Genomic DNA, 26215 nt, shown 5'->3' with positions numbered 1-26215 from the left:
GTATAAAATACTTAGGTGTGTTTTTGGGTGAAGAACCTTTTGTCCTTAAAAACTGGGATAATGTTCTTGAAAGGATTAAGGCTTTGCCAGATGGAAGTGGATTTTATCAAAAATGTCTTATCAAAAAAGCTTTAACAGATTCTGAATGTACAATGTTGAATCTTTATTGTAATGGTTCTGTTCAACCTAGTGATGATGATATTTTTCCTTTGCTGAGGGTTTTCCTAGATTTTAAGGACTGTACAGGTTTTTTTCTAAAAATTGATAATTCAAATGTGTTTGTGCATGATGCTGATAATAAATTGTTATATAAATTGGTTGTTAAAATTTTGAATAAAGATAAATTAAATGGAAAAATTGACACTCCATGGAGTGCTCGCTTAGGTTTGATTGATGGTGTTGGACCTGAATGGAGAGCGCTGTACAAACTTCCATTGTTGAAGAAAGTTGCTGATTTGCAGTGGAGGGTTTTACATTCCGCTGTTGCTGTTAATGCTTTTCTTTCTGTGTTAAACTCTGATATTAATCATGATTGCCCTTTTTGTACTCTTCGTGAGACAGTTTTTCACTCTTTTATGGACTGTTGTCATCTCTTGCCACTGTTCTCAATGTTGGAGGATATTTTTAAATTGTTTGGAGTGTTTTTTTTCCAAACAGTTGTTTATTTTAGGTTATAGGTATTCCCAAAAAAGGAGAGAGCAATGTCAACTTTTCAATTTTATTTTGGGAAGAGCAAAGATGGCTGTGTATATGAGTAATAAGGTGGAAGGATCAACAGATGATAATGCTGTTTTTGTTTTTGTCAAAATGTTGAAAGCTAGTTTAAAAATAGATTTGAATTATTACAGTTTGATGAATGACTTAGAAAAGTTTTCGAATATATGGTGTTATAAAGAGGTGCTCTGCTCTGTTGTAGAGAATAATATAATCTTCAAGAATATGTTGATTTAATGTGATTTTATTTGATTGATTTTTATATATAACTGCTCTAATAAAGTATTTGTAAAATCTCTCACACACACACACACACACACACTCTCTCTCTCCATCGGGAAAAATGCAAACTCAAACACTAGAACGTAATCCCATGTATTGCCTGAGAGCAGTGACAGAGGGTAAACAAAAAAAAAGCTGAGATGAGCAGAGGGAGAGAGGGGTGTACAGGCCAGAGATGGCTGTCAGACGATATGTATGATACAGTGTGAGACGGGTCCTTATCCCTGCAGTGCAAGCACCAGTCCTGTCGCACAATGACTCACTAAGGAATGCAATGCATGTGTGAGTGCTTCAAGCACTGACATGATAGTTTTAGTCAAAAAATGCTGAAATCATAATTCAGTTTTTATCTGTCTATTATTATAAAGCATCATGAAGTTAGTTGTTTTCCTGGTTCAGGATGTTACAAATACATGACACCATTACATGACTTTCTTAAATACTAGATTCTGAATTCGCAATCATGGAGCAGTATAATTTCTGTAAATTTGAGAAATGATACATATTTTTTCCAGGACTCTTTAATGAATAGACTGTTTGAAAAGAACAACATTTATTTGAGATATAAATATTCTGTAACTATGTAGAATTCTATGTAGAATACTGTCACTTATGATCAATTTAATGTCGTTGCTGTATAAAACATTGTTTTTAAGTATTATATTAATGTAAAAGTTATTCATTTCTTTTTTTAAATGATGAATGAGTAAAAGCAATCTTACTGATCCCAAACCTTTGAACAACAGTGTATCTTGAGTTAAGTTTATTTTAAGCAATTTGGCAAATAGTTTACTTTTCTTTCTTTTTTTAAAGCACAGGCTTTTTTAAATTTGTTACAATTAACTTAAAATTGGAACTCTTTGCCACTGGGGCAAGAACAAAAAAATTAAAATAATAATTTAATATATCTTTTCTGAAAATAAGCCTTAATACCTTGCTACTCCAAGATCCAAGATGGCGGCGCGATCAGACGCAGCGGCTACTCCGGGTCCCAAAGACGGTGCTTTTATGTCTTTTAATGTCATCTGTTCGTCTCCAAATAGTGTCAGTTTACCGCTAACTCATAAGGAAATCACCCCAAAACTCATCTGTGATCGCCAAAGTCTTTTGGATATCGGCAACGCATACAAACAACAACTCGCCGGCGGCTACTGAGAAGCTACGAGGCCTTTGTTTACTGCTGGAGCTGGACCTCGAGACCGCGGCCTCGCCTACTGATGCTACCCGCACAAGGCAGCGTTGCAAGCGGTGTGAGAGAGGACGGAAGCGCGGTAAGCACGGAGGTATACGAGCTAGGCTAAGAGCTAACCCCACAAGACTGGCTCTTCCAACACTCATGCTCTCAAACGTTCGCTCTCTAGAAAACAAACTGGACTTAATTCAACTCAGTCGGTCTACACAGCATGAGGCAAGGGATTGTTGTGTGTTTGTTTTCACCGAAACATGGCTAAACGACAACAGCCCGGACTCTGCCATTCAGCAGCATGGGCTAACTACCTTCCGAGCGGATAGAGATTCATCACTGTCTGGTAAGACCCGCTGAGGTGGCTTGTGTGTGTGTATATCAACAAAGACTGGTGTAACAATGCTGCGGTATTATCAAAACACTGTTCATCGCTGGTGGAGTTTATGTTTGTGAAGTGTCGACCGTTCTATCTGCCGCGGGAGTTCACAGTCATTGTTATTGTTGCGGTTTACATCCCCCCGTGTGCACACGCTAAGGACGCGCTTTGTGAACTGTATAGCGCCATCAGCGAACAACAAACAAATAACCCAGACGGCTTTTTCATCATAGCCGGTGACTTCAACCACGCAAACTTAAAGACAGTTTTGCTAAAGTTCTACTAACATGTGAACTTTGCAACAAGGGGAAAAAAACACACTGGACTTCTCAAACTCGCCAAACCGGTTCAAAAGCAGATAACAGTATGGCCAGACAATGCCACCTCAGCACTGCAAGACTGCTTCCAGGACACAGGCTGGAACATGTTTAAAGAGGCAGCCACCTACAACAACCACACAGACCTGCATGAGTACACTGAAACTGTGATTGCTTACATCAAAAAGTGCACTGATGATGTGACAGTCACCAAGACCATCACCACACGTGCAAACCAGAAGCCATGGATGACAGCAGAGGTTCGTGGGCTGCTAAAGACCAGAGATGAAGCATTCAGATCAGGAGATAAAGCAGCCCTCAAAACAGCAAGAGCCAGTCTGTCCTGTGGCATCAAAAATGCAAAACGGTCATACACTCAAAAAATCAACAATCACTTCACAGACAGCAGAGACACACGGAGCCTGTGGCAAGCCATTCAGACCATCACTGACTACAAGCCCCCGCCACAGGTCTGTGATGAGGACACATCCCTCCTCGATGTACTCAACCACTTTTATTCACGGTTTGAAATGCAGAATGACACACCTGCACAAAAACTGCCCACACCTCCCAACGACCGGGCGGCTTTGTCTGTCTCCAGCCGACGTAAGGAAGACCCTATCTAGGATTAACCCACGCAAGGCTGCGGGTCCTGACAACATACCTGGCCATGTTCTGAGAGACTGTGCTGCACATTGACGATGCAATTTCCTCCACCCTCCACCTGGCTCTTACCCACTTAAAATAAAGACTCCTATGTTAGAATGCTGTTCATTGACTTCAGCTCGGCATTCAACACAATAATCCCACAACAGCTCATAAATAAACTAAACCTGCTGGGCCTTAACAATTCCCTGTGTAATTGGATCCTGGACTTTCTAACCGGAAGACCTCAGTCAGTTCGTGTCGGCCACAACACCTCGAGCTCTACCACACTGAGCACAGGGGCCCCACAAGGCTGTGTGCTCAGCCCGCTGCTCTTCACACTGCTGACCCACGACTGCACTGCCAAGTTCAGCTCCAACCACATCATCAAGTTTGCTGATGACACAACAGTGGCAGGTCTCATCAGCAACAACGATGAAATGCTCTACAAAGAGGAAGTGGCACAGCTGGCTGAATGGTGTGGCACTAACAATCTGTCCCTCAATGTGGAGAAGACAAAGGAGGTTGTGATGGACTTCAGAAGAAACTCCGTTGACCGCCCCCCACTGACCATCGACAGCTCGACTGTGGAGAGAGTCAGCAGCACTAAATTCCTGTGGGTGCACATCACAGAGGATCTCACCTGGACCACCAACACCATGTCACTCTCCAAAAAGGCACAACAGCGCCTACACTTTCTCCGCCGACTGAAAAGAGCAAGTCTCCCTCCACCCATCATCATCCCACATTCTACAGAGGCACCTTTGAGAGTGTGCTGACCAGCTGCATCACTGTCTGGTACGGGAACTGCAGTGCTGCTGACCACAAGACCCTCCAGCGGACAGTGAACACAGCTGCAAAGATTATCGGTGCCCCTCTCCCCTCCATCCTGGACATTTTCCTTACACGATGCTCCAGCAAAACCAACAGCATCGTGAAGGACTCCACCCATCCCTCCCACAGTCTCTTCCAGCTCCTACCATCAGGAAGACGGAACCGGAGCATCAGAGCCCGCTCCGCCAGACTGCTCAACAGCTTTTTCCCCCAGGCTGTGAGAGCCCTGAACTCAAATCACCCCACCCCCCTCTGAAACCCCTACCTCCTGAAACATGGACCACCCCCCAACCTTACCACACCAAAGAAAAAAACTGTATGAAACTTTTTTTTTGTGCAATTCGAAGTGTGCTACACACAGGTGAGTGGGCCTGTACAAACCACCTGTAGTAATACACTCTCCTCTATGTGCACTAGACACTTTACACACACTGCTGCGTGTACACAATCCCACAAAAGACTCAGCAATATATGTATGTTTACATGCTCATGCACTACAAAGCATCCTGCTCTGTTCCCCAACCAGCTGCTTGACTCAAAATGTCTCTCTTTGCACAGGTACAGTATTTGTGAAGCATTCGTATAGTTTGTATTTTTTATCTTCTATTTTTTAGTTTGTATAGGGTAAATATTTATGTGAAACATTCGTATAGTTTGTATTTATTATCTTCTATTGTTTAGTTTGTATAGGGTAAATACTTATATATATAGTATACTTATAGTTAAATCTGTCAGTAGGTTAGTTGTGTATAGGTTTATAGTGTTTTTTTTTACTTCATTGTTGTATGTCTGTATTTATGTAGCACCGTGGTCCTGCGAGGCACGACATTTCGTTCCACTGTATGTCCCCACATGTAGCGGAATGACAATAATAATAATAATAATAATAATTGCTCCGCATCTGACCGCAAAGCACTCCAGCGGGTGGTGAAAACTGCTCAACGGATCACCGGCACCCAGTTAACTTCCATTGAGAACATTTATCATAAGCGCTGTCTGGGCAGGGCAAGAAACATCATCAAGGATGCCTCTCACCCCAACCATGGACTTTTCACCCTCCTTCCATCCGGCAGGCGTTACAGGTGCCTACGCTCTCGCACTAGTAGGCTCAGGAAGAGCTTCTTCCCCGAAGCTGTAACACTTCTGAACGCCACACCACCAATCTAACCTGCACCTGCTTATTACTGCACTGGTCACAGTACTTTACACACATGCATTTGCACTACTCATATTTTGCACAGACTGCACATTGTTAAAGTTATTACACTATAAACTGTCTAAAGTTGTTACTGTACAAGCACAGTAAACTATTTCTATAAAATATTGCACTACTGCTATTTTGCATAGAATACATTGTTCTATCAATACTTTGCACACTCATCCAGCTGTATTTATTACCACTGTTCTCACGTTTCTGCTGTTCATAATGTGTATATATAATCTGTAATCTATATAATCTACATTGCTCTGTTCATAATGTACATACAATCCCTACATTGCATTCCTATTTATATTCTGTATATACTCTGCTCAATACTGTATATAGCAATTCCACTGTACATTCTGTAAATCATATCTTCACTTACTCTGCACTTATATGTATATAAAACACTATATTCTTGCACTTCTGGTTAGATGCTAACTGCATTTCATTAGCTCTGTACTTGTACTCTGCATAAATGACAATAAAGTTGAATCTAATCTAATCTAATCTAATAAAGCTCAACTTGAACTTGAACTACTCAAGTACATTTATGTTGTTTTAAGGATGGAGAAGACAAAAACACAGATTAAGAAAATATTTTTTTCTCCAGAGTAAAAAGGCTCCATGCACACTACAGAATGTTTTGATACTGCTAAATATGCTTCGTTTAGTTGATTGTTTTTTTTTAAATACTTTAAAAAACCCCAGGCTGAAGTGCATTGCTTATTGCATGCATGTTTATTTGCAGTCGTCAACATCAGAAGTAACTGTTTTAGGTTTCGTGCACAGCATGAGCAGCTCCAGTGAGTGCATTGGTAGGTTCTGGCAGTGCTTTGCACCCTCCTTTGAGTCATCTTCTGCAAATACACACACTTGTACACCCCACACATATAGAATCTTTAGCTGTGGGTATTTTGGGACAAGGCAACTACTCTAATCTGTGAAGATAACTCTCAGGTTCTCTCTGGAAAGTGAAACTCAAATTTAAAGCTTGGTTCTTATGAGATAACTACAAGTACTTTGAAGTTGGAGAACACACAAAGAAGGTTATTGAGTTAGGGAAATGTAGAACATGCACAAATACTCCAGTCAATCAATTCTTTCCAAGAGAAAAGGCGTGCAGGTAAGAAGATATGACACTCTTAGGCACCTATTTTGACTGCTATTCAAGTATCTGTGAAACTTTCATTAAAATTAATGTGAATGTGCTTTCCAAGCATTTGAGACCATTTTGATGCAGACAAATGCATAATGTACCAATTAGGTTTGGCCGCTCATGACAGCTGTGCGGTACCTGCTGGTGTTTCAGTGTCCCTTCATTAGTCTCTCCACACAGACAGACCCACCCCGCAAACCTCCCTAATGAACACAGCAGAGGCTGAAGCCTCATCCAGATGCGGACTAACCACATGTGCTGGGCTCTGCTCAGACGGCCGTCTCATGACAGGAGCTCTTTCCTGTGTGCTGCGAGGGAGGAGGGAGACAACAGTGCAGTTAACCATTACTGAAAAAGAAAAGAAAAGAAAAAAAAAAAAAAAAAAATTCACATGGTGAGGACCATGACAGGAGCAGATATGGTCAGGCTGTGTTGTGACCGCGCCTGCAGGTAAGCAGGAATGATGGCAGAAAGGGAGAAACAGCAATGGCAGTAAGATGGCGGAAAATAAAAAGAAAGAAAGAAAGAAAGAAAGAAAGAAAGAAAGAAAGAAAGAAAGAAAGAAAGAAAGAAAGAAAGAAAGAAAGAAAACATGAGTGATGGCAGAGGAAAGGAAGGAAGGACAGAAAGAAAGAAATGAAAGGAAGGAAGGACAGAAAGAAAGAAATGAAAGGAAGGAAGGACAAAAAGAAAGAAAAAAGAAAGCAAGCAAGCAAGCAAGCAGGAGTGATGGCAGAGGAAAGAAAGAAAGAAAGAAAGAAAGAAAGAAAGAAAGAAAGAAAGAAAGAAAGAAAGAAAGAAAGAAAAAGAAAAGGTGATTGCAGAAAGACTGAATGAAAAGGACAGAGGAAAAGAAAGTGAAAGAGGAAGGAACTGATGGTATAAAGCAGGAAAAATTAATAAACAAAGAAGAACAGAAGCAAGAAAAGGAAGGAAGGAAGAAAGAAAAACAGAGGAAAGGGGAAAAGGAAGGAAAGAAGAAAACAACCAACCAAACAAATCAACAGATGAAAAGAAAACAGGAGAGAGCGTTGCTTAGCTGGAAGAGACTGAAGATGGACGGGAGGAGGAAGAAGAACGACAGCGGTAAACGGAGTGACAGAGAAAGAGCGAGCAATAGAGGAAGAGAGAGAACAACAGAGAAATGCATATGCTGCTGGAGGGGAGTTAAAAGGTTTGGCAGGGGAGCGGTGGGGAAAGATTAGCTCGACTGACAACTCCATTAGAGGTTTAACCCCGGCTTTGATCATCGTCTGAGCCCCTCTTCAGCCGGCCTGATGCAGGAGCCCAAACACAGCAAAGCTGACAGCCTCCTGAACGTAGGTCTGCCTGTGATCAAAGCCCTGTCTCTTACAACTCAAGCTGCCTCGCTCTCTCGCTGTTGTCCTGTGGGAGCGGCAGCAGACGAGCGCTCAGACTGAGAGAGAGATCTCACAAAGTGTGATTTACCGAGGTCATGCTGTGTGAAAAAAAGACGCTATTTGCTTTTGCATGTTTTGATTGTGAGAGGTTCTGTGCGAGGAAGACGTTGTTTTCCTTTCTTAAGGTGTTCACTTACATTTGTCACCGCCCCTTTCTCCTGCACTACTCTGATAAAAACATAGACTCTACTTAAAAACACAGCCGACAAAAGGCACATGCTGTTAAACTGACATTTCAGCTACTCACTTTCGTACCAACGTGTTCCTTTAAAACATATTGTATTCATGCAAATGAATTCATGTGAACTGAATATGCCGCTTAAATTCACTCTTATGACATGGCCCGTGATGAATGTCATTATCTGTATTATTATTATTATTATTTAGTCATTTAGCAGAGACTACTGAGGGCTTCAGACTGAGGGCTGAAGGTCTGGAAGGTCTACTTGGTTATGCTGCTCTGAAATTAATCACTACGTGTATGTCAGTTGAGGTCCTATTATACACTTTAAGGCTTGAGGTTTTACTCTGCCCACAGCAGAAGAGTTTTCCGTATTTATTTTGGGAATGTAATATTTTCAGATGCATTTGTTTTTTTAGTTTTTTTTGTTGTTGTTGTTGATTTAACAGAGCTGGCAAAATGCTCAAACATTTTTAATGAGCTAACAAGCTCATCTTCTACCATTGACTATCGAAGACAATGTTTAATACAAGATGCATATTACTTGTTACTAAACACATCAGAACTCCGACGAGGCAGAACAGTACTAAATTAGCCATATGGCTTATTAATCCCATGATGATTTATGGAGAGGGAATAAATGCACAATGCCATGCTTTAGTAAATGAGGAGGTACCAATATCTTTGTCGTATGATTTATAATATTTTTTTCACGAATGCCTGGTGATAAATAGAGAGAACTCCTGTCTGTGAGTGTGGGGAAAAAATGGGTCTTTACCTACTGGCTGGTATCCTTGCCTTGTGGGCCCACCAAACGGATTTCTGCTTCCAAAAGATCCTGCGTCAATGGATCCATAAGACATTCTGGGTCCTCCAATAATTTATTGAGCAGCCAAATGGGACTAGTCTGCACATGGGGAAAAAACAAACAAAAACATATAGTTATAAACACAATTATAGAAAGAAAAAGAATGAGTTAAATGAATCTTAAATCAATTAAGCAAAAATATTAATTTTATTTATTTATTTATTTGTTTGTTTGTTTTCTTTTATTTCTTTTCTTTTCTTTTTTTGGCAACACACCCATGGGCCCGATACAATTTGATGCATTTAAATGCACAAATTTTTTATTTATGTATTTATTTATTTATTTTTTACCCTTTTTTTGACAGCACACCAATGGATCAATCAAAGTTTGATGCATATTGCAGGAAATAAATAAACAAATAAATATTCTTCTTATTATTATTATTATTCTTGTTATTATTAATACAGTGTGTTTATTTAAAAATGCTTAATTATAATCATTAAAAAAGTTATTATAATTAATAAATAAATTCAGTAGTAATGTTGTAATGTACAAACAGTGAATGCTTTAATACACACCATTCAGTTCAAAAACATGCAATAAAATGAAACTCACATGTCTGATAGTTCTACTTGAATGAAGTCAGTCCCAAACCATTTAAACTGTGACCTATCAAACTTGCGCCTGGTGCGCAATTAACAGAGGCGCATGTGCTACTTCATCAGTGCACTGGGACTGTGTGTCAGTTACATTCATTAGCAAAGTGCTGAAGGTGTGAACTAATATGGGGCATCTGTGGCACGATTTCACCCCACAGTGGCATGTACTTTGTGTGTGTGAGTGCGAGCATGAATTAAACCTCTTGTGACACAGTTACACTACTCATGCCATGAATCAGTTCTCGCGAACCACTCAGTCATCTGCATTGGCCGCTGACATTCATAATAACTTTGTTAGGGGTGTATAACACAGTTAAAAGGTTAAAGAATGCATTGGGGAAGCGTGTGTCGACCCCCTCACCCTCAACACAGCGTGCACAGTGAGATAGCAGACCTGTTCAATGGAATCACCTACAGTACCATCGTGTCACGAATACAGCATCAAATGTCATCATCTACATCATGCATGAGGACTACAGATATCACACTTCACATGCTCGGTTTGAAAGCATATTGCACATATTAACAATGTCCAGAGTTAATAATAATATGAATGTAGTTGCTGCTGTTGTAAATAACACTAACAACAACAACAATAATAATCTTTACCCTACACAGGGCAGTTTTTTACAGCTTCACATAAAATTAATTTCACAGTTACAAAAACAGAAATATACAAAAATAAAATAAAATGACAAATAAGATATGATGCAGTTATAATCATGACATCATATAATGTCCTTGCACAAAAAGTTTGTTTGTTTTTATTTGTTTGTTTATTTGTAGTGTCAAATAAAATTTTATTCAAAATCACAAATAAATGAAAATGAAAAAATAAATGTAATTAAAGTAGACAAACGTGGTACAAATATAATTCAGCATGTACACATGTACATACATACTCATTTAAAATAGATGCTAAAAATAATAATAACAATAACTATATCAATAATAGTCAAGAAAATGTGTGTGCTTATCCCAAATTAATTCCAAAAAATTTAGTGAACAACTTAAATTTTAGTTTTTTTTCTTATGCCTTATAGCTTAAAAATATGACTCATATGGACCACATTTACAGCATGATAATTTTAAGGTGCTTTTTTACATTTTAGCAGCCGCAAAACGTATTGACTTTCATTATACTGAAAACAGAAGACAAGATATTCTTAAAAAAATCCACCTTTTCTGTTCCACAGAAGCTATATGGTATACAACGACATGAGGGTGAATAACAATTTCCATTTTGAAGTGAACTACGCCTCTAAGCAAAAAAATAAAATAACTTAACTGCAAATAACGGCAAAGTTTTAAACATTTCATATGATTAAAAGTTTATTATTAGGTATTTCTGTAGATCCAGGCAGGATATGCAAGCTAAACTCTAAAAGTTCAGAAGAAAGTGTGAGGACCTGTGGAGATAATGACAGATGTCTCCACAGAAAAAGATTGCGTTGTTTCTGAAGCAGAGACTGAAGGTGGGCGAGGTGGCCAAGCCTGCGGGAGGAATGAGATGGAAGATGAAATTTGCCGGGCCACGTGGCCAAATAATCCGATTAATTTCCATAGAGCGGGAAGATTAATTACTTTTGGCAGCAATAAAACATTTCTGTTATTCTTGATTTTGAGCCCAGACAATGTTTTGCTGCTTCTTGCTCATGCTCACTCAGATCCTGGGAGATATTTACTTTGACTATTTTTGTTTTGACTATATTTTCCTACATTTTTTAAATAAAAAAATATTCTTCTTTGCTTCTTTGCACAGTTCACAAAAAAATAACTCCAATTTTTAATGCTGCTGTTTCTCATTTCATTCAACTCTGAAACATGATATTTCTCTTTCACACCAAATAAGAATATAAAGTGGGTTCAACGGACTACAAAACTTGTATTTAGCAGAGTCCGCTTGTGATCAGATTGGCCAAAACCGATGCATCTGAATTCTCCGATGGTAATTAAACAACAGCTTAGTTCTGTTAAACCTTTCCAGCCTCAGGTTTTGCTGTCACAAAGGCTTTCATTATAACTGAATGGACTGAGAGAGCTCTGACTGACAGGTCACTCATATAAGAAACACAGCGGTTGATTAACTCAGGTTGATCAGTCTGTCACTCACACTTAGACAGCTGTCTGTTCCTCTGATAATCATGTCACTGGACAGGAAGGGGCAAGAGGACACGACTGTATTTATAGAACTTGATCCCAATGTTTCAGGATGTAATAAATATTTGAAGCAAGTACTATTAGTATTGAAACCTGCTAATGAAGTCATATAAGTAGGCCTATTACATACTGTTATAGCATAAATGCATCATATTCTGCTGTTAAGTAATAACTAGATTTAGTTTAAATACAAAAAAAAAATCCACAAACAACATAAAAAATGTATGATGTGAAATGCATTTAATTTAACTTAGGATATTCTGTACGTACATTTAATGTAATGGCATGCCAGATTAAAAGAGGTCAAGCATAGTTTGAAAGAGCTGGAGTGCTGAATAAGTGACCCTCGATAGTTTTACTAAATATTTTTTGAACAATAGATACACTTGAGGTCAATTATGGATCAAACATCTCCCTAATGTAACACGGGTAATAAAGAACCTTCACCATAAGCTCTGAAAATTCACAGAGAGAAATTGAGAGAGACTGAAAGAGCAAAAAGAGAGAATATTAAAGTAAAAGTGACAATTTTTGGAACTCGTAGTACTAGTTAAACAAATTTAAGCAAATTAATAGACAGCTAAATAAATCAATTAAATAACATGTTTAATTGAAAAACTAAAATTAAAAATGTCTTTCTGGCAGGCAGCATGCCCATGGACTGGCCACAGTTTGGTGTGTGCACAAAAATCTAAAGAGTTGGCTAAAATAGCAGTAATACATAAGGCCAATAATAATAATAATAATCATAATCATAGATACATAATGATGATAATAAATAATAATAATAATAATAAAGTATTGCTGTAATAATAATAATACATTGTTATTATTTATTATTGTTATTTATAATGACTACTACTACTGCTGATGTTGTTGCTATTACTACTATTTTATTTTATATTATTGTTTATTTTTTATTTTGTTTATTTATTTTGTTTATATTTTTATTTAATATTTATATTTTTATTTAATGTTATGTTATGTTATTTTATTTTAGTCAATAAAAATTGCCTACAGAACTAAATGGCCATGTACAATGACAACAATTGTCAAATCCAGTACCGCACTAGCTGAGCAGCTGCGAATTGATAGTTTTCAGTCACGTGACCGTCTCGAAGACTTGGAGAGTAAAATGTCTATAGAGCTGCTGTACAAGCGTGTCAATTTTTCATCTGTTTCACAACTGCAAATATTTAGATCACCTCTCAAAAGAATAAAACAAAGGTATTTCTGGACACAATGCAAGCTTTGGCCATTTGCAATCCATATTAAGCACACGCGGCAATATTTCAATCATAAACAGTGTGACAAAGCGTTGTAAAAACACTTAAAGTGCCTTAATATATTTAAAACCGTAATATTAAAAGATCAAATTCAGTAATCACCATATTAATAATGCATAGTTTACACAGGTAAGCAGATGAGGCCGGGAACATGAACGCAGTCCACTTAACGCTTCAGTGTTTTCCTTCTAATGGTTTTCTATGGGAAGCCATTTAATGTGAAACTTTGCACACTGTGTTTATATTCTGGCCTCATCCTCTTGCCTGTACAAAATATACATCATCCATAAGGTGTCCACTGAATCTCGCCTTTTAATATCTGCGTTTTACTACATTACTTGATACAATCTGCTTAAAAATAGCTGGCGGTCAGTGGAGCAAAGCTGCGTTTTGCCTGCCAGGTGGGCATTCCTATAAGGGTGTGATGTCACATGAAAACTATCAATTAAGGGCCAGATTTACTAACAGCTTGCACCAGCGCAAACTGTCTTTTGGAGTTAAAATATTACTTTCAGGATTTACTAAAGACACGCAGTGAAGAATTAGCACTGAAAAGGTGTGGACACAGTTATTTTTTGTGCCTGACCTTACTAAATATGCATTTGCAGGAGTTTTCCTTTCAGACGAAAAATTTATGGGAGGAGAGGAGAGTATTAAAACGAATCACGCAACGCGATTTACTAACGTTTGCGCCCGTCAAATTATGCTGGGTACACACAACAAGATAATCGGGCTGATTTGGGGCCGATTTCTCCCCTTCCGACAATCCTAGGTAGGCCTAATGTCCCGATTATCTTGGTGGACCTAAAGATTGTCTTATCAGATTTTCCAGTGGTGTGAGGTGTGTTAAGAGTGACTGAATCTGCTCGGAAGAACGTTGGAGGCGCCCCGATTGCGGGCCCGAGGACAAACGCGGGTATGATCTGCAGATTATCACGTGAAACGAAACAATATCCAATCAGAAAGCGAGCTGACAGAAGACTGAAGCATAACAAATGCAGCCATTTCGCAGCACAAAAGGATTTGGACACTATCATTGCAATTTCTTCCTACCATTACCAAAGACTGGGACTTTAAAGCCTTAAATCTGTTCTTTCAATAATTTGTAATTAGTTATACTTGTTTAAGGAAATGTAATTTCCTTATTGCTTCTCCTTTTTTATTTATTTTATGTATATATTTATTTGTTATTGTTTTTTGTTTATTATTGTATTTGATGTAATTTATATGTTATTGCCCTTGTATGTTCTTTGTTCTAAAATTGCAATTTAAAAAAATATATATATTGTTTATTTTCAAGTCTCCAGAGATTTTGCGAGATTTCCCATGTTCACAGTCGGGACACTGGTTGAAAATCTGTTGGTGTGTGGTGTGCTGTCACATCGCGGCACACCACACACTATAGGAGCAAAACGGTTAAATCTAGGATTTTTTTGTCCTCATGTTTGTGACCTCTCACATTTTAAAGATCTTATAAGATTTTAAAAATCTTTTAGTGTGTACCCAGCATTACTGGTATTTGCGCCATTATTTAACGCCCAAAAAAAGCATGTCTAAAAGCAGGCGGTAATTTGCGCTGCTCTCGGTAGATTGCGCTATTCATTATGGAAATGATCTGGCTGCGTCTGTTTTTAATGTGTGCATTGCTAGTAAATCACCAGAATTTTCCCCTCCCATTGGCCCTTTCATGCAATTGCCTCTACTGCTAATTTGACCTGTTTAGTAAATCTGTCCCTAAATGTTTTATAGACCACCTTGCGGGTAAAAAAACACTGTACTGTATTATTGAATGAATAAACATCTTATTGAAAAAAAAAAAAAAAAAATCTACAAAAGGGAACAGGGGCTCACACTGTATTCAGACCTTGAAAGAAACACTGAGAGGTGATTTGAGGTGAGAAACAGAAAGCAAGAAACAGAGAAGGGAAGGAGGGAGGGGGCATATGTGTCATCCCACAGCTGCCATTGAGGTGTCTTCTGTCTCTTTTTGTGTGTGTGGTGAGCAAGTGTGGAAGAGCGAGTTTGTCAATGCGTGTTATCAGAGAGGAGGTGGAAGTGGGCCGGCAATAAATACAGCCATCAGAGGCCGTGCAGGATTGTGGGCCGACAGGGGGCCGACAGAATGCTTCATCACTTCCTCTCATTCTGAATTTGTCCCCTCACTCCGCTCCCCGTCTCCCATTATCACCACAGAGAGGCTTAGCACAGCACTAGAGCACACAGTCACATAGCAGAACACTCAGGACACACAGCCACTGCTGTCACATGGCCTGCTTATTTCTCTCTCTCACACACACACACACACACACACAGCAACAGTGTGCCCACCTGAGGGTTTTATGTGAGTGTGTGTGTACCATATCATTCATAGAGTCTGTAAACACCAGCAGTGCACAGTCTCAAAGCCTGTAATCCATATTTTTACGGAGTGATTTACAGGCATTAAGGATGTCAGACCAGTCACTCTCAATCTGCCCCTATACGTTATGGCTGCATTCAGCCAGTGTCTGGGATTGACCGCATTTTCTAACAGGTTTGACTGCTACATTTTTCAGTAGCATGCCCAGCTATGGTACAAATAGCTTTGCTTTTAAGAATACAAGCTATTTTTCCTAAATACTACTGGTGTGGCAAAGTGGTGATTGCTTTAAAATATCATAAGCATCAAGTTGAAGCACTACTTTCCCTAAAATGTTTTCAGTGATATTTACCTATTTAAATATGATGCATATATTATGTTACTTATGGGGCATTTTAATATTGTAGGGAATAAAGTGCAAAATGTCACCTAAATGTGATATACTTTAAATGTACATTAAATACACTACCATTCAAAAATGTAGATTAACAATATTGTTTTGAACATGTATTTTATGGTCACCATGGCTGCATTATATATATATATATATATATATATATATATATATATATATATATATATATATATATATATATATATATATATATATGTATGTGTGTGTGTGTACATATATATATATATATATGTAAATAAAAGTCTTACTATTTACTGCACTTTCTTGCTCTTCTAGTTTTTTAATGAAGCGCAAATCTTTCACATTTACAGAAAATAGCTTATTTCCATATTGCTAAACACGTTGCACAGGCCCTCATGTTTTCATAAAAATATAATTACCTGCAATGCTTGTAGGAAATCAATTAAACAGTAGATTTAAAAAACATTTAACATTATGTTTTAGATGATCACATCTTAATGCATATCTTGTAGGGAGGTGTTTCAATTCCAAAACATTCTTGTGTTAGTATGATGTGGCATCCTCAACAATAGGTCCAGACAGATTCTACGGGCATTGAAAAAATCTGAACAATTGTGTGAAATGGATTTAGAGATGGTTAAATGGAAGCAAAGGCATACTTTCCACAAGAAACGGCAGTAAACACCAGATGTAATCAGAGGGATTGTTAGAACTGTGTGAAAATGATCTAAATCCAACATCATTCTTCAAAATCTGAAATGGTGGTGTTTGTTGGAGAAGTAGCATTATTAGCTTTAAGAGTAAGGGAAAAACAAGTATTTCATTGTAACATTTACATACGTGTTTAGCATGTACAGGTTGATGAGGCATCTAATATGTTATTACTTAGAGGAAATAAATAGAAACATTTGCTAATTTAGTTGTATAGCCCCCTCATTGTACCCTAGACACTTATCAGTAGCTAAAATTAATAAGCCAACATATTTAATAAAACAAATAAAGTGTGAGGGATGACTTTGTGAATGATGGCTGCTCCAGTTCTGTGTCTTTCTGCAGAGTTCTGTGGGCGCAGATTTAATGTAGGCCTACTCCTCGCCTACTGTTAAATATAACAATGCAGTAAAGGGAACAGTAGCTTGACATGGTGCCATGCATGTGCGTCAAAGCACACGAGGGTGTCATTTGTTTGACGCAGGAAAAAATAAGAAAAACCCAGTCAAAAAAAAAATCATTAAAGCTATTGCTCATTCTAACCATTCAAAATGATCTAATATCAGTGTTTTATGTTGTTAAACGCATGCCTGCTGATTTAAAGCCCTCATTTTGGCTTTCAATCCTATTACAAAAAAAGCTAACACAGAGGGGACACACAACTCCAAAAATTTAAATTATAATATATTTACCGTAATGTAGCTCTAAACCTGTACACTCTTAGGAAAAAAGCTGTCATTGGGGCTGTACCCTTTTAAAAGGTACACTTTTGTACCTTATTTACCCTGAAATGCATAGCACCTTGGTGTATAAAGTACCTGAAAGCCATACTTAAGTAAAAGTACAGATATCTTACCAGAAAATTACTTTGGTAGAAGTTGAAGTCACCTTTTAGAATATTACTTGAGTAAAAGTCTTAAAGTGTGTGATATTAATTGTACTTAAGTACTGAAAGTAAAAGTACAAGTAAATGCAAAATGGAAAAGAAGTGTTTATATATATATAAATAAATGTTCATACACAGCTTGAGTAGCAAGATTGTGTTCAGTTTTAACTCTCTCTTCCTTTTTGTATTTTTGGGTAAGAATATGAAGCACTTCATCTGGTACTTAGTGTCTTTCATTCCAACATAAGAAAACATTTTGGGAATCTGCATCTGAAATAGCATGTAGATTTATGTACACAGTTTAATGTATCTCAGATGGGACATGGATGCATTTAAACTGCAGTTATGGATGCATCAATAGACCTAATGTTTTGTTTTTAATCATTTAAAACATGAAAAAATTAAAATGTGAAATTAAAACCGTTAGTAGGTGGCAGCAAGTGACTGTTAATGAGTGAGTCATTGAGATTCAACCGGTTCGTTCAAACGGCTGATTCATTCAGGAACAAGGCATTTGACTTAATGAGTGAATTGCTGAATCATTTTTATCAACCGATTCTTTCAAAAAGCTGATTCATTCAATAAGTAAACACCGTCTATTGCGCAGACGCAAAACAGTGCTGTGATCTTTGTTTGAAACTATTTTCGTTGACAAAAGCGAGCAAAAACAAGCAAGATTATGTCTAAAATGTAAGTCACTTACTGCTTTACTGAACTTGTATAACATTATTATTAAAAGGTCCCATATTGTCAAAACTGAAATTTCCTGGCTTTTTTCATTATAACAGAGATCTAGGGACTATGTAACTACCATATAAGTTTCAACATGGCGTATAATGTAACATGGCGGCGCGCACAGACGCAGCGGCATCTCTCTCTCCAGACAGAAGGGTTTTTTAGTGTTTTTTGTCTTGTAAGTCGCAATGTTTTTGTACATCTTCGTCAAGTCTACCTGTCTTTAAGCGCGCATACGTGAGTTTCTGCTCGATGTTGGCAGAATCACATTTTTAGAGTTAAACTCAGCGCACGCCGAAGAGCTGCGGGACCTCGGTATGCTCCGAAAGCCTACTCCATCACCGACCCCCACTACTGCATCTCGCCCACAGCGGAGGCGCTACAAGCGGCGTGAGAGGAAGCAGAAGAGGGGTAAGCGCGGAGGTATCCGAGCTAGGCTAGCGGCCAACCCACACAAGCCAGCTATCCCCACCATCGTACTGGCGAATGTACGCTCTTTGGACAATAAACTGGACTACATCCGACTACTCCGCTCTACTCAGAGGACTGTAAGAGACTGTTGTGTTTTTGTGTTTACAGAAACATGGCTTAACAACAGCGTACCGGACTGCACCATACAGCTCGACCAGCTAACATCCTATCGAGCTGACAGAGCTCTCGTCGAGGGAGATAAGATCCGCGGCGGCGGGCTTTGTGTTTACATCAATGATGCATGGTGCTGCGACGCTGTTGTGGTCTGCAAACACTGCTCACCCATGGTGGAGTTTATGATTATTAAGTGCCGGCCGTTCTATCTACCAAGGGAATATACAGCTATACTGCTCGTTGCTGTATACATCCCTCCCAGCTCCAACAACAACAACAGGAGTGAGGCACTAAATGATCTGTACCAGCACACCAGTGAGCAGCAGACAGCCCACCCAGATGCTTTTCTCATCTTGGCTGGGGATTTCAACCACACAGACTTAAAGAGTGTGTTCCCAAAAATACACCAACACATAGACTTTCCAACAAGGGGAAAAAATACCCTGGACTTTGTTTACACCACCCAGAGAGGAGCTTAAAAGGCCCTCCCCCTCCCCCACCTCGGAGCCTCAGACCACATCACTGTCATGCTAATGCCTGCATACAGACCGCTCGTTAAAGTCATCAAACCAATACACAAAACGATGCAAGTGTGGCCGGAAGGGTCGTCAGAGGCACTTCGAGACTGTTTTGACACCACTGACTGGAATATGTTTAAACAGGCTGCCACATACAACAACACTACAGACCGCCAAGAGTACTCAGAGACTGTCACTGCCTACATCACCAAGTGCATTGATGATGTAACGGTCACAAAGTCCATCACTGTCAGGGCCAACCAGAAGCCGTGGATGACAGGGGAGGCCTACAGACTTCTGAAGGCTCGGAACGCTGCCTTTAGAGCTGGAGATGAGGAGGGCCTGAAGACAGCTAGGCCCATCCTTTCCCGCGGCATCAGAGAGGCCAAGAGACAGTACTCCAGGAGGACACTCTGAGCCTGTGGCAGGGGATACAGACCATCACGGACTACAAGCCCCCACCACAGACCTGCGACAGCACCATCCCCCTGCTGAACGAGCTGAATGCCTTCTTTGCTCACTTTGAGGCACATAACAGCAGCACTGCACAGAAGACTCCAACTCCTCCCGGCGACCAGGTGATGACGCCGTCCCCGGACAGTGTGAGGAGATCCCTCAGCAGGATCAATGCACGCAAAGCTCCGGGTCCTGACAACATTCCTGGGCGTGTACTGAGAGACTGTGCAGTGGAACTCACTGATGTCTTCATAGACATTTTCAACATCTCGTTAAATCAGGCCGTTGTCCCCACATGCTTCAAAGCTACCACCATCATTCCAGTCCCGAAGAAGTCATCTCCATCCTGCTTCAATGACTAACGTCCAGGCGCACTTACTCCAATTCTCATGAAGTGCTTTGAACGGCTAGTCATGCACACATCAAGTCTGCCCCCCCCCCCCTCCCTGGACCCCTTCCAGTTTGCATATAGGTCCAATCGCTCGACCGAAGATGCCATCGCCACTGCCCTCCACCCAGCCCTCACACATCTGGACAAAAAAGACACATATGTCAGGATGCTGTTCATAGACTTCAGTTCAGCATTCAACACAATCATCCCTCAACAGCTCACTCACAAACTGGTCCAGCTGGGGCTCAACACCTCTCTGTGCAACTGGCTGTTGGACTTCCTGACCGGGAGACCTCAGGCAGTACGGGTCGGCATGAACACATCCAGCACCATCACACTGAACACTGGGCCCCCCCCCAGGGATGTGTGCTGAGCCCCCTCCTCTTCACTGTGCTGACCCACGACTGCACACCGTCACACAACTCCAACCTTTTCATTAAGTTTGCGGATGACACGACTGTGGTGGGTCTCATTAGCAACAGAGATTAGACAAACTACAGGAGCGAGGTGAGCCGCCTGGCCGGGTGGTGCAGTGACAACAATCTCTCTCTGAATGTGGAGAAGACGAAGGAGATTGTTGTTGACTTCAGGAGAGTACACACTCAGCATGCCCCTCTGACCATCAACGGTGTGACTGTGGAGAGAGTGAGCAGCACCAAGTTCCTGGGTGTGCACATCACAGAGGACCTCTCCTGGACTAACAACACTGTAGCACTGGCCAAGAAAGCACAGCAGTGTCTCTACTTCCTCCGCAAACTTAGAAGAGCCAGAGCCCCGGCCCCCATCATGTGCCCCTTCTACAGAGGCACCAACGAGAGCATCCTGACTAGCTGCATCACTGTGTGGTATGGTGTTTGCAACGCATCCTGCCGCAAGTCACTTCAACGCATAGTGAGAGCAGCTGAGAAGATCGTTGGGGTCTCTCTCCCCTCCCTCCAGGACATCTACAGCACCCGTCTCACCTGCAAAGCCCTCCGCATTGCAGGTGATCCCACCCACCCGACACACAGCTTCTTCAGTCTGCTATCATCAGGGAGGAGACTGCGGAGTCTCCAGGCGAGGACCAGCAGAATGAAGGACAGCTTCATACATCAGGTTGTCAGGAAGCTGAACTCCCTCCCGTCCTTTACCCCATGCAACAATGAACACTGATACTCCACCCCCCACCCCCCCCCCCCCACCCCCCCAGCTCCCCATATCCCCAGGACCTTCCACCCCCCACTTAAAAACTGTGACCAGCACCTGTCACTCGTGCAGCATTGGACTGATCACTACCTCATCCAGCATTTACTGCAAACTACCTCTTCGGATAGTCTGATAAAGAGACTATTCTTTTGTCACTTTAACAGACTGATAAGCTCTTCTTGCACTACACATATATCTGCACAGTTTTTTTTTTATTTAACTGATTTGCACTCTATCTGCCATGTGCCTTATGCCACTTTATTTATCTCTTTTTTTAATTTTCTACAATGTCGTCAGACTGATAAGCTCCTCTTGCACTAATATATATATATATATATATATATATATATATATATATATACACACACTCTATACATATACACGTATATCTGCACAGTTTTGTTTTATTTAACTAGTTTGCACTCTATCTGCCATGTGCCTTATGCCACTTTATCTATCTCTATCTTTATTTTTCGGCAATGTCCTCATTTGTATATCTGTATAGTTGTATGTACATATGTTTAAACTGTATTTATCTGTATTTGAACGTCTACTGTCAGTGTCTTAAATGTTAACTGTATGCACCAAGGGTCTGAGAGTAACGCAATTTCAATTCTCTGTATGTATGTGCCGTACATGTGGAAGAACTGACAATAAAGCAGACTTGACTTGAAAACAGTCAGTCCACCAAAGTGCACATAGCCTGCATAAAGTAGCTATGTTTTTTCAAGAGCCGCTGTGACTTCCGTAAAAATGTGACGTCCGAACAACTCAGTCACCGCTTTCAGTCACCATCACGAGCACCGCCTTCCGTCCTTCTGCCAAACCCCCAGACAGCATGGTGTCCATGAGCAACAACAACACGGAAACATGTCGAAAAGGTTCACTTTAACGGACGAAACCAGATCGGCCGACCTGTAACGTTACACTCTCACTCAAAGGATGGACGATCTGACAGGATTGTTACTATGAGGTGGATCACGTCTAACATGTATAGTAAAGACAAACTCGCCATGTCTATCTAGTCATCATGATTAAGATGTAAATACATTTCAGTTTCAGCAGGCAACTATTTTTACTGCTACAATATTATTCCAGACACAATTAATCACAACAATGTATACAATTACAAATGATTATATATAAATCGTCAGTTTGTTGTTTTAAATACAGACATTAACACAGACATTATTTCATACACGACAGTCATGAGATGCAAGAAATCTTCAGACGCGCCTATAACAACAAAAGACAATACTTTATTGAACCTTTTCTGATAAGAAGTGTGCGCTGCAAACGTGAGGATTTATGATGATCGTTTCTGTCCAGTCCCAACATCACAACAAAATGATATTAGCTCCTTATGTAGCCGAATCTGCTTTGGTTGAATGGGACACCTCCAGGGCAATTTTCCCTTTGTTTTGCTTACAGCTTAGCGCGGTGATGTAATTGTGACGTCGGTCCTACATGACCCTAGTTACCTGTGGGTCACTCAGAAAACAACAGGCCAATCAGAAGATAGGCTCATGAATATTAATTAGACAGGCCAAATCGACCTGTTTTTATCAGAGCTCATGAGAAAGTAGCTGTAAAAATATATTGAGATGGTTCTTGGTACTTGTACCGTGAACATATATTCTTAAGGACATCAAAATCTAAACTAAAACTCCAAAAAGGTGTACAATATGGGACCTTTAAATGTGTTATCATGCTGATAAAATAGTATTTGTGAAAAATAGTATTTGTGAGGAATTCCAGTCAGGATTTAGACCGTATCATAGTACTGAGACTGCTCTCATTTGAGTTACAAATGACCTGCTTCTATCATTTGATCGTGGTTGTATCTCTTTATTAGTTCTACTGGATCTTAGCGCTGCGTTCGACACTATCGACCACAACATTCCATAAAATAGACTAGAACACTTTGTTGGCATTAGTGGAAGTGCATTAGCATGGTTCAAATTGTACTTATCTGAATGCCATCAGTTCGTAGCAGTGAATGAAGAGGTATCATATCGATCACAAGTGCAGTACAGAGTACCTCAAGGCTCAGTACTAGGGCCGTTACTTTTCACGCTTTACATGCTACCCTTGTGTAATGAATCTTGTCTATGAACTTCCGTTAACTCACCACCAGAGGTCACTCGCTCACCACATGGACTCTTGCACCACACTAACTGTTTCACGCCACCTCAGACTACAATTCCCATCATCCATTGCACTGACGACACACAGCTGATTGCACTGATCACACACCCTACATAAACCATGGACTTCCCTTTCCTCTCTGCCGAGTGTTGTATTGCGTTTATCACTCTCCTAGTGTTAGCTGCCTTACCGAGCCATTCTGTGTTTTTCTGTTTAGTTCCAGTATTGTTCTGCATTTATAACTCTCCTAGTTTTAGCTGCGATACGGAACTCACTTTGTTGTCCTTTGCCTTGCCGTTTGGACTCTGTTTGCATCTCTCTTGAACTACTGCTCGTATACCTGGATTATCTCTCTGCCTTGCCCTGTTGGATATTGTTTGGCGATCGTCGACTCTCGCTAGCCCTAGGATTGCTCTATGTCTTGCCCGTACCATATCTGTTTGCCGTTGTTTGACCCTGCCTGTTTATTGACTATGTTTATAAATAAAAGCTTGCACATGGATCCGCACGTCTCACGTCTCGTTCGCGCCGTTACACCTTGGGAGATATTATCAGGAGACATGGTGTTAGTTTTCACTGTTATGCTGATGATACTCAGCTCTATATTTCTTTGCGGCCCAGTGAAACACACCAAATTGAGAAACTAACGGAATGCATAGTCGATATAAAAAACTGGATGACGAGTAACTTCTTACTGCTAAATTCTGAAAAAAAAACAGAGGTGTTAATTATCAGACCTAAAAACCCCACATGTAATAACGTAGAACTCTATCTAACACTTGACGGCTGCTCTGTCAATTCTTCTTCATCAGTTAGGAACCTAGGTGTGCGGTTTCATAGCAATCTTTCATTTGAAAGCCAAGTTTCTAGGATCTGTAAAACTGCATTTTTCCATCTCAAAAACATATCTAAATTGCGACCTATGCTCTCAACGTCAAATGCAGAAATACTAATTCATGCGTTTATGACCTCAAGATTAGACTATTGTAATGCTTTATTGGGTGGTTGTTCTGCAGGCTTGATCAACAAATTACAGTTGGTCCAAAATGCAGCATCTAGAGTCCTTACTAGAACCAGGAAGTACGACCATATTAGCCCGGTTCAGTCAACACTGCATTGGCTTCCCATCAAACATCGTATAGATTTTAAAGTCTTGTTAATTAGCCCTGAATCTTGTTAATTAGCCCTGAATGGCTTAGGTCCTCAGTACTTGAGCGAGCTCTTATCACATTATAGTCCTCCACGTCTGCTGCATTCTCAAAACTCTGGCCATTTGATAATACCTAGAATATCAAAATCGACTGCGGGCGGCAGATCCTTTTCTTATTTAGCACCCAAACTCTGGAACAATCTACCTAATACTGTTCGGGAGGCAGACACACTCTGTCAGTTTAAATCTAGATTAAAGACATTTATTTAACCTGGCTTACACATAACACACTAATACACTTATATTATTCAAATCCGTTAAAGGATTGTTAGGCTGCATTAATTAGATCAACCGGAATAGGGAACACTCCCCATAACACATGATGTACTCGTTGCATCATAAGAAGAATGGCATCTACGCTAATATTTGTCTGTTTCTATTCTGTTTCTCAGTCCGTGTCGGGATCAGATGGTGGATCGGCGCCGGGAGATGATGTATGTGGCCCTGATCGTCGGTGGAGGCCGGACACCTGGATGAGCCCCGGGAGCATATCCCCAGTCACCGTAGCCACTCGATCCGGTCTGTATCCTGCCCAGATGGTCACTGCAGTCACCAGATCCAGTCCGTATCCAGATCAGATGGTGGATCAGCACCCAGAGATGACCTCTACAGCCCTGAACGTCAGCGGAGACCAGGACACTGAGATGAGCGCCAGAGACAGATCCCCAGTGAGGACCCCACTTAGACAGCCATCGGGAAAGACCACTGGAATCAGTTGAGCCCTTACAATCTGACTTTGCTGCAGTTGGAATTGAACTGCTAGTTCGTTTGGCCAGAGAAGAACTGGCCCCCCGACCGAGCCTGGTTTCTCCCAAGGTTTTTTTCTCCATTCTGTCACTGATGGAGTTTTGGTTCCTTGCCACTGTCGCCTCTGGCTTGCTTAGTTGGGGACACTTCATTTCCAGCGATATCGTCGACCTAATTGCAAAGACACTATTTAAACTGAACTGAGCTGGATGATGACATCACTGAATTCAATAATGAAATCCCTTTAACTGAAAATCTTTTTTTTAATCTTTTCATTTTACATTATTGACACACTATTTTCCTTTTTTGATATTGTGCAGTTGCTTTGACACAATCTACATTGTTAAAAGCTCTATATAAATAAAGGTGACTTGATTTGACTTGATATCTGCATAAAAATATACTCTTTGTGTGATATAGATTAATTTAACTATATTAAATTATATAAATATAAAAAGCATACAGAAGCATTTTTGCCGTCTACAATTTAGAATGCCTGGAATTTTGAGTTTTAATAGACTAATAAATTAACATGCGTGCACTCTGTGTGTGATTTGGTGATATAGCCTACTCGATAATGTCAAATAGCACATCATTACAGCAACACTTACCAAATTATCGCAGAAGATATAGGCCTACTGTATATTGCACAACCCAGCCTCGACTTTAACTGGAAAAA

The 26215-nt window shown here is 40.1% G+C and overlaps 2 protein-coding genes across 2 annotated transcripts in view; one reads left to right on the top strand and one right to left on the bottom strand.

Annotated features, from left to right (window-relative positions):
* The window catches only part of LOC306878018 (uncharacterized protein), a gene marked incomplete at its 3' end in the record, with an annotated part of 20604 nt that extends 12469 nt beyond the window's left edge, over positions 1-8135 (top strand). The window contains exon 6 of the mRNA XM_079430097.1: positions 7941-8135. Within this exon, the coding sequence (XP_079286223.1) occupies positions 7941-8135 (195 nt within the window). The remainder of the gene's footprint in view (positions 1-7940) is intronic.
* LOC306877833 (syntaxin-12-like) overlaps positions 1-26215 on the bottom strand; it is a 194288-nt gene that overhangs the window by 128540 nt on the left and 39533 nt on the right. The gene's annotated exons all lie outside the window — the stretch shown is intronic.

This window comes from Barbus barbus, assembly GCF_936440315.1.
Source record: "Barbus barbus genome assembly, chromosome: 12".
Lineage (NCBI taxonomy): Eukaryota > Metazoa > Chordata > Actinopteri > Cypriniformes > Cyprinidae > Barbus > Barbus barbus.
This window is presented reverse-complemented; position numbering and strand designations above follow the sequence as displayed.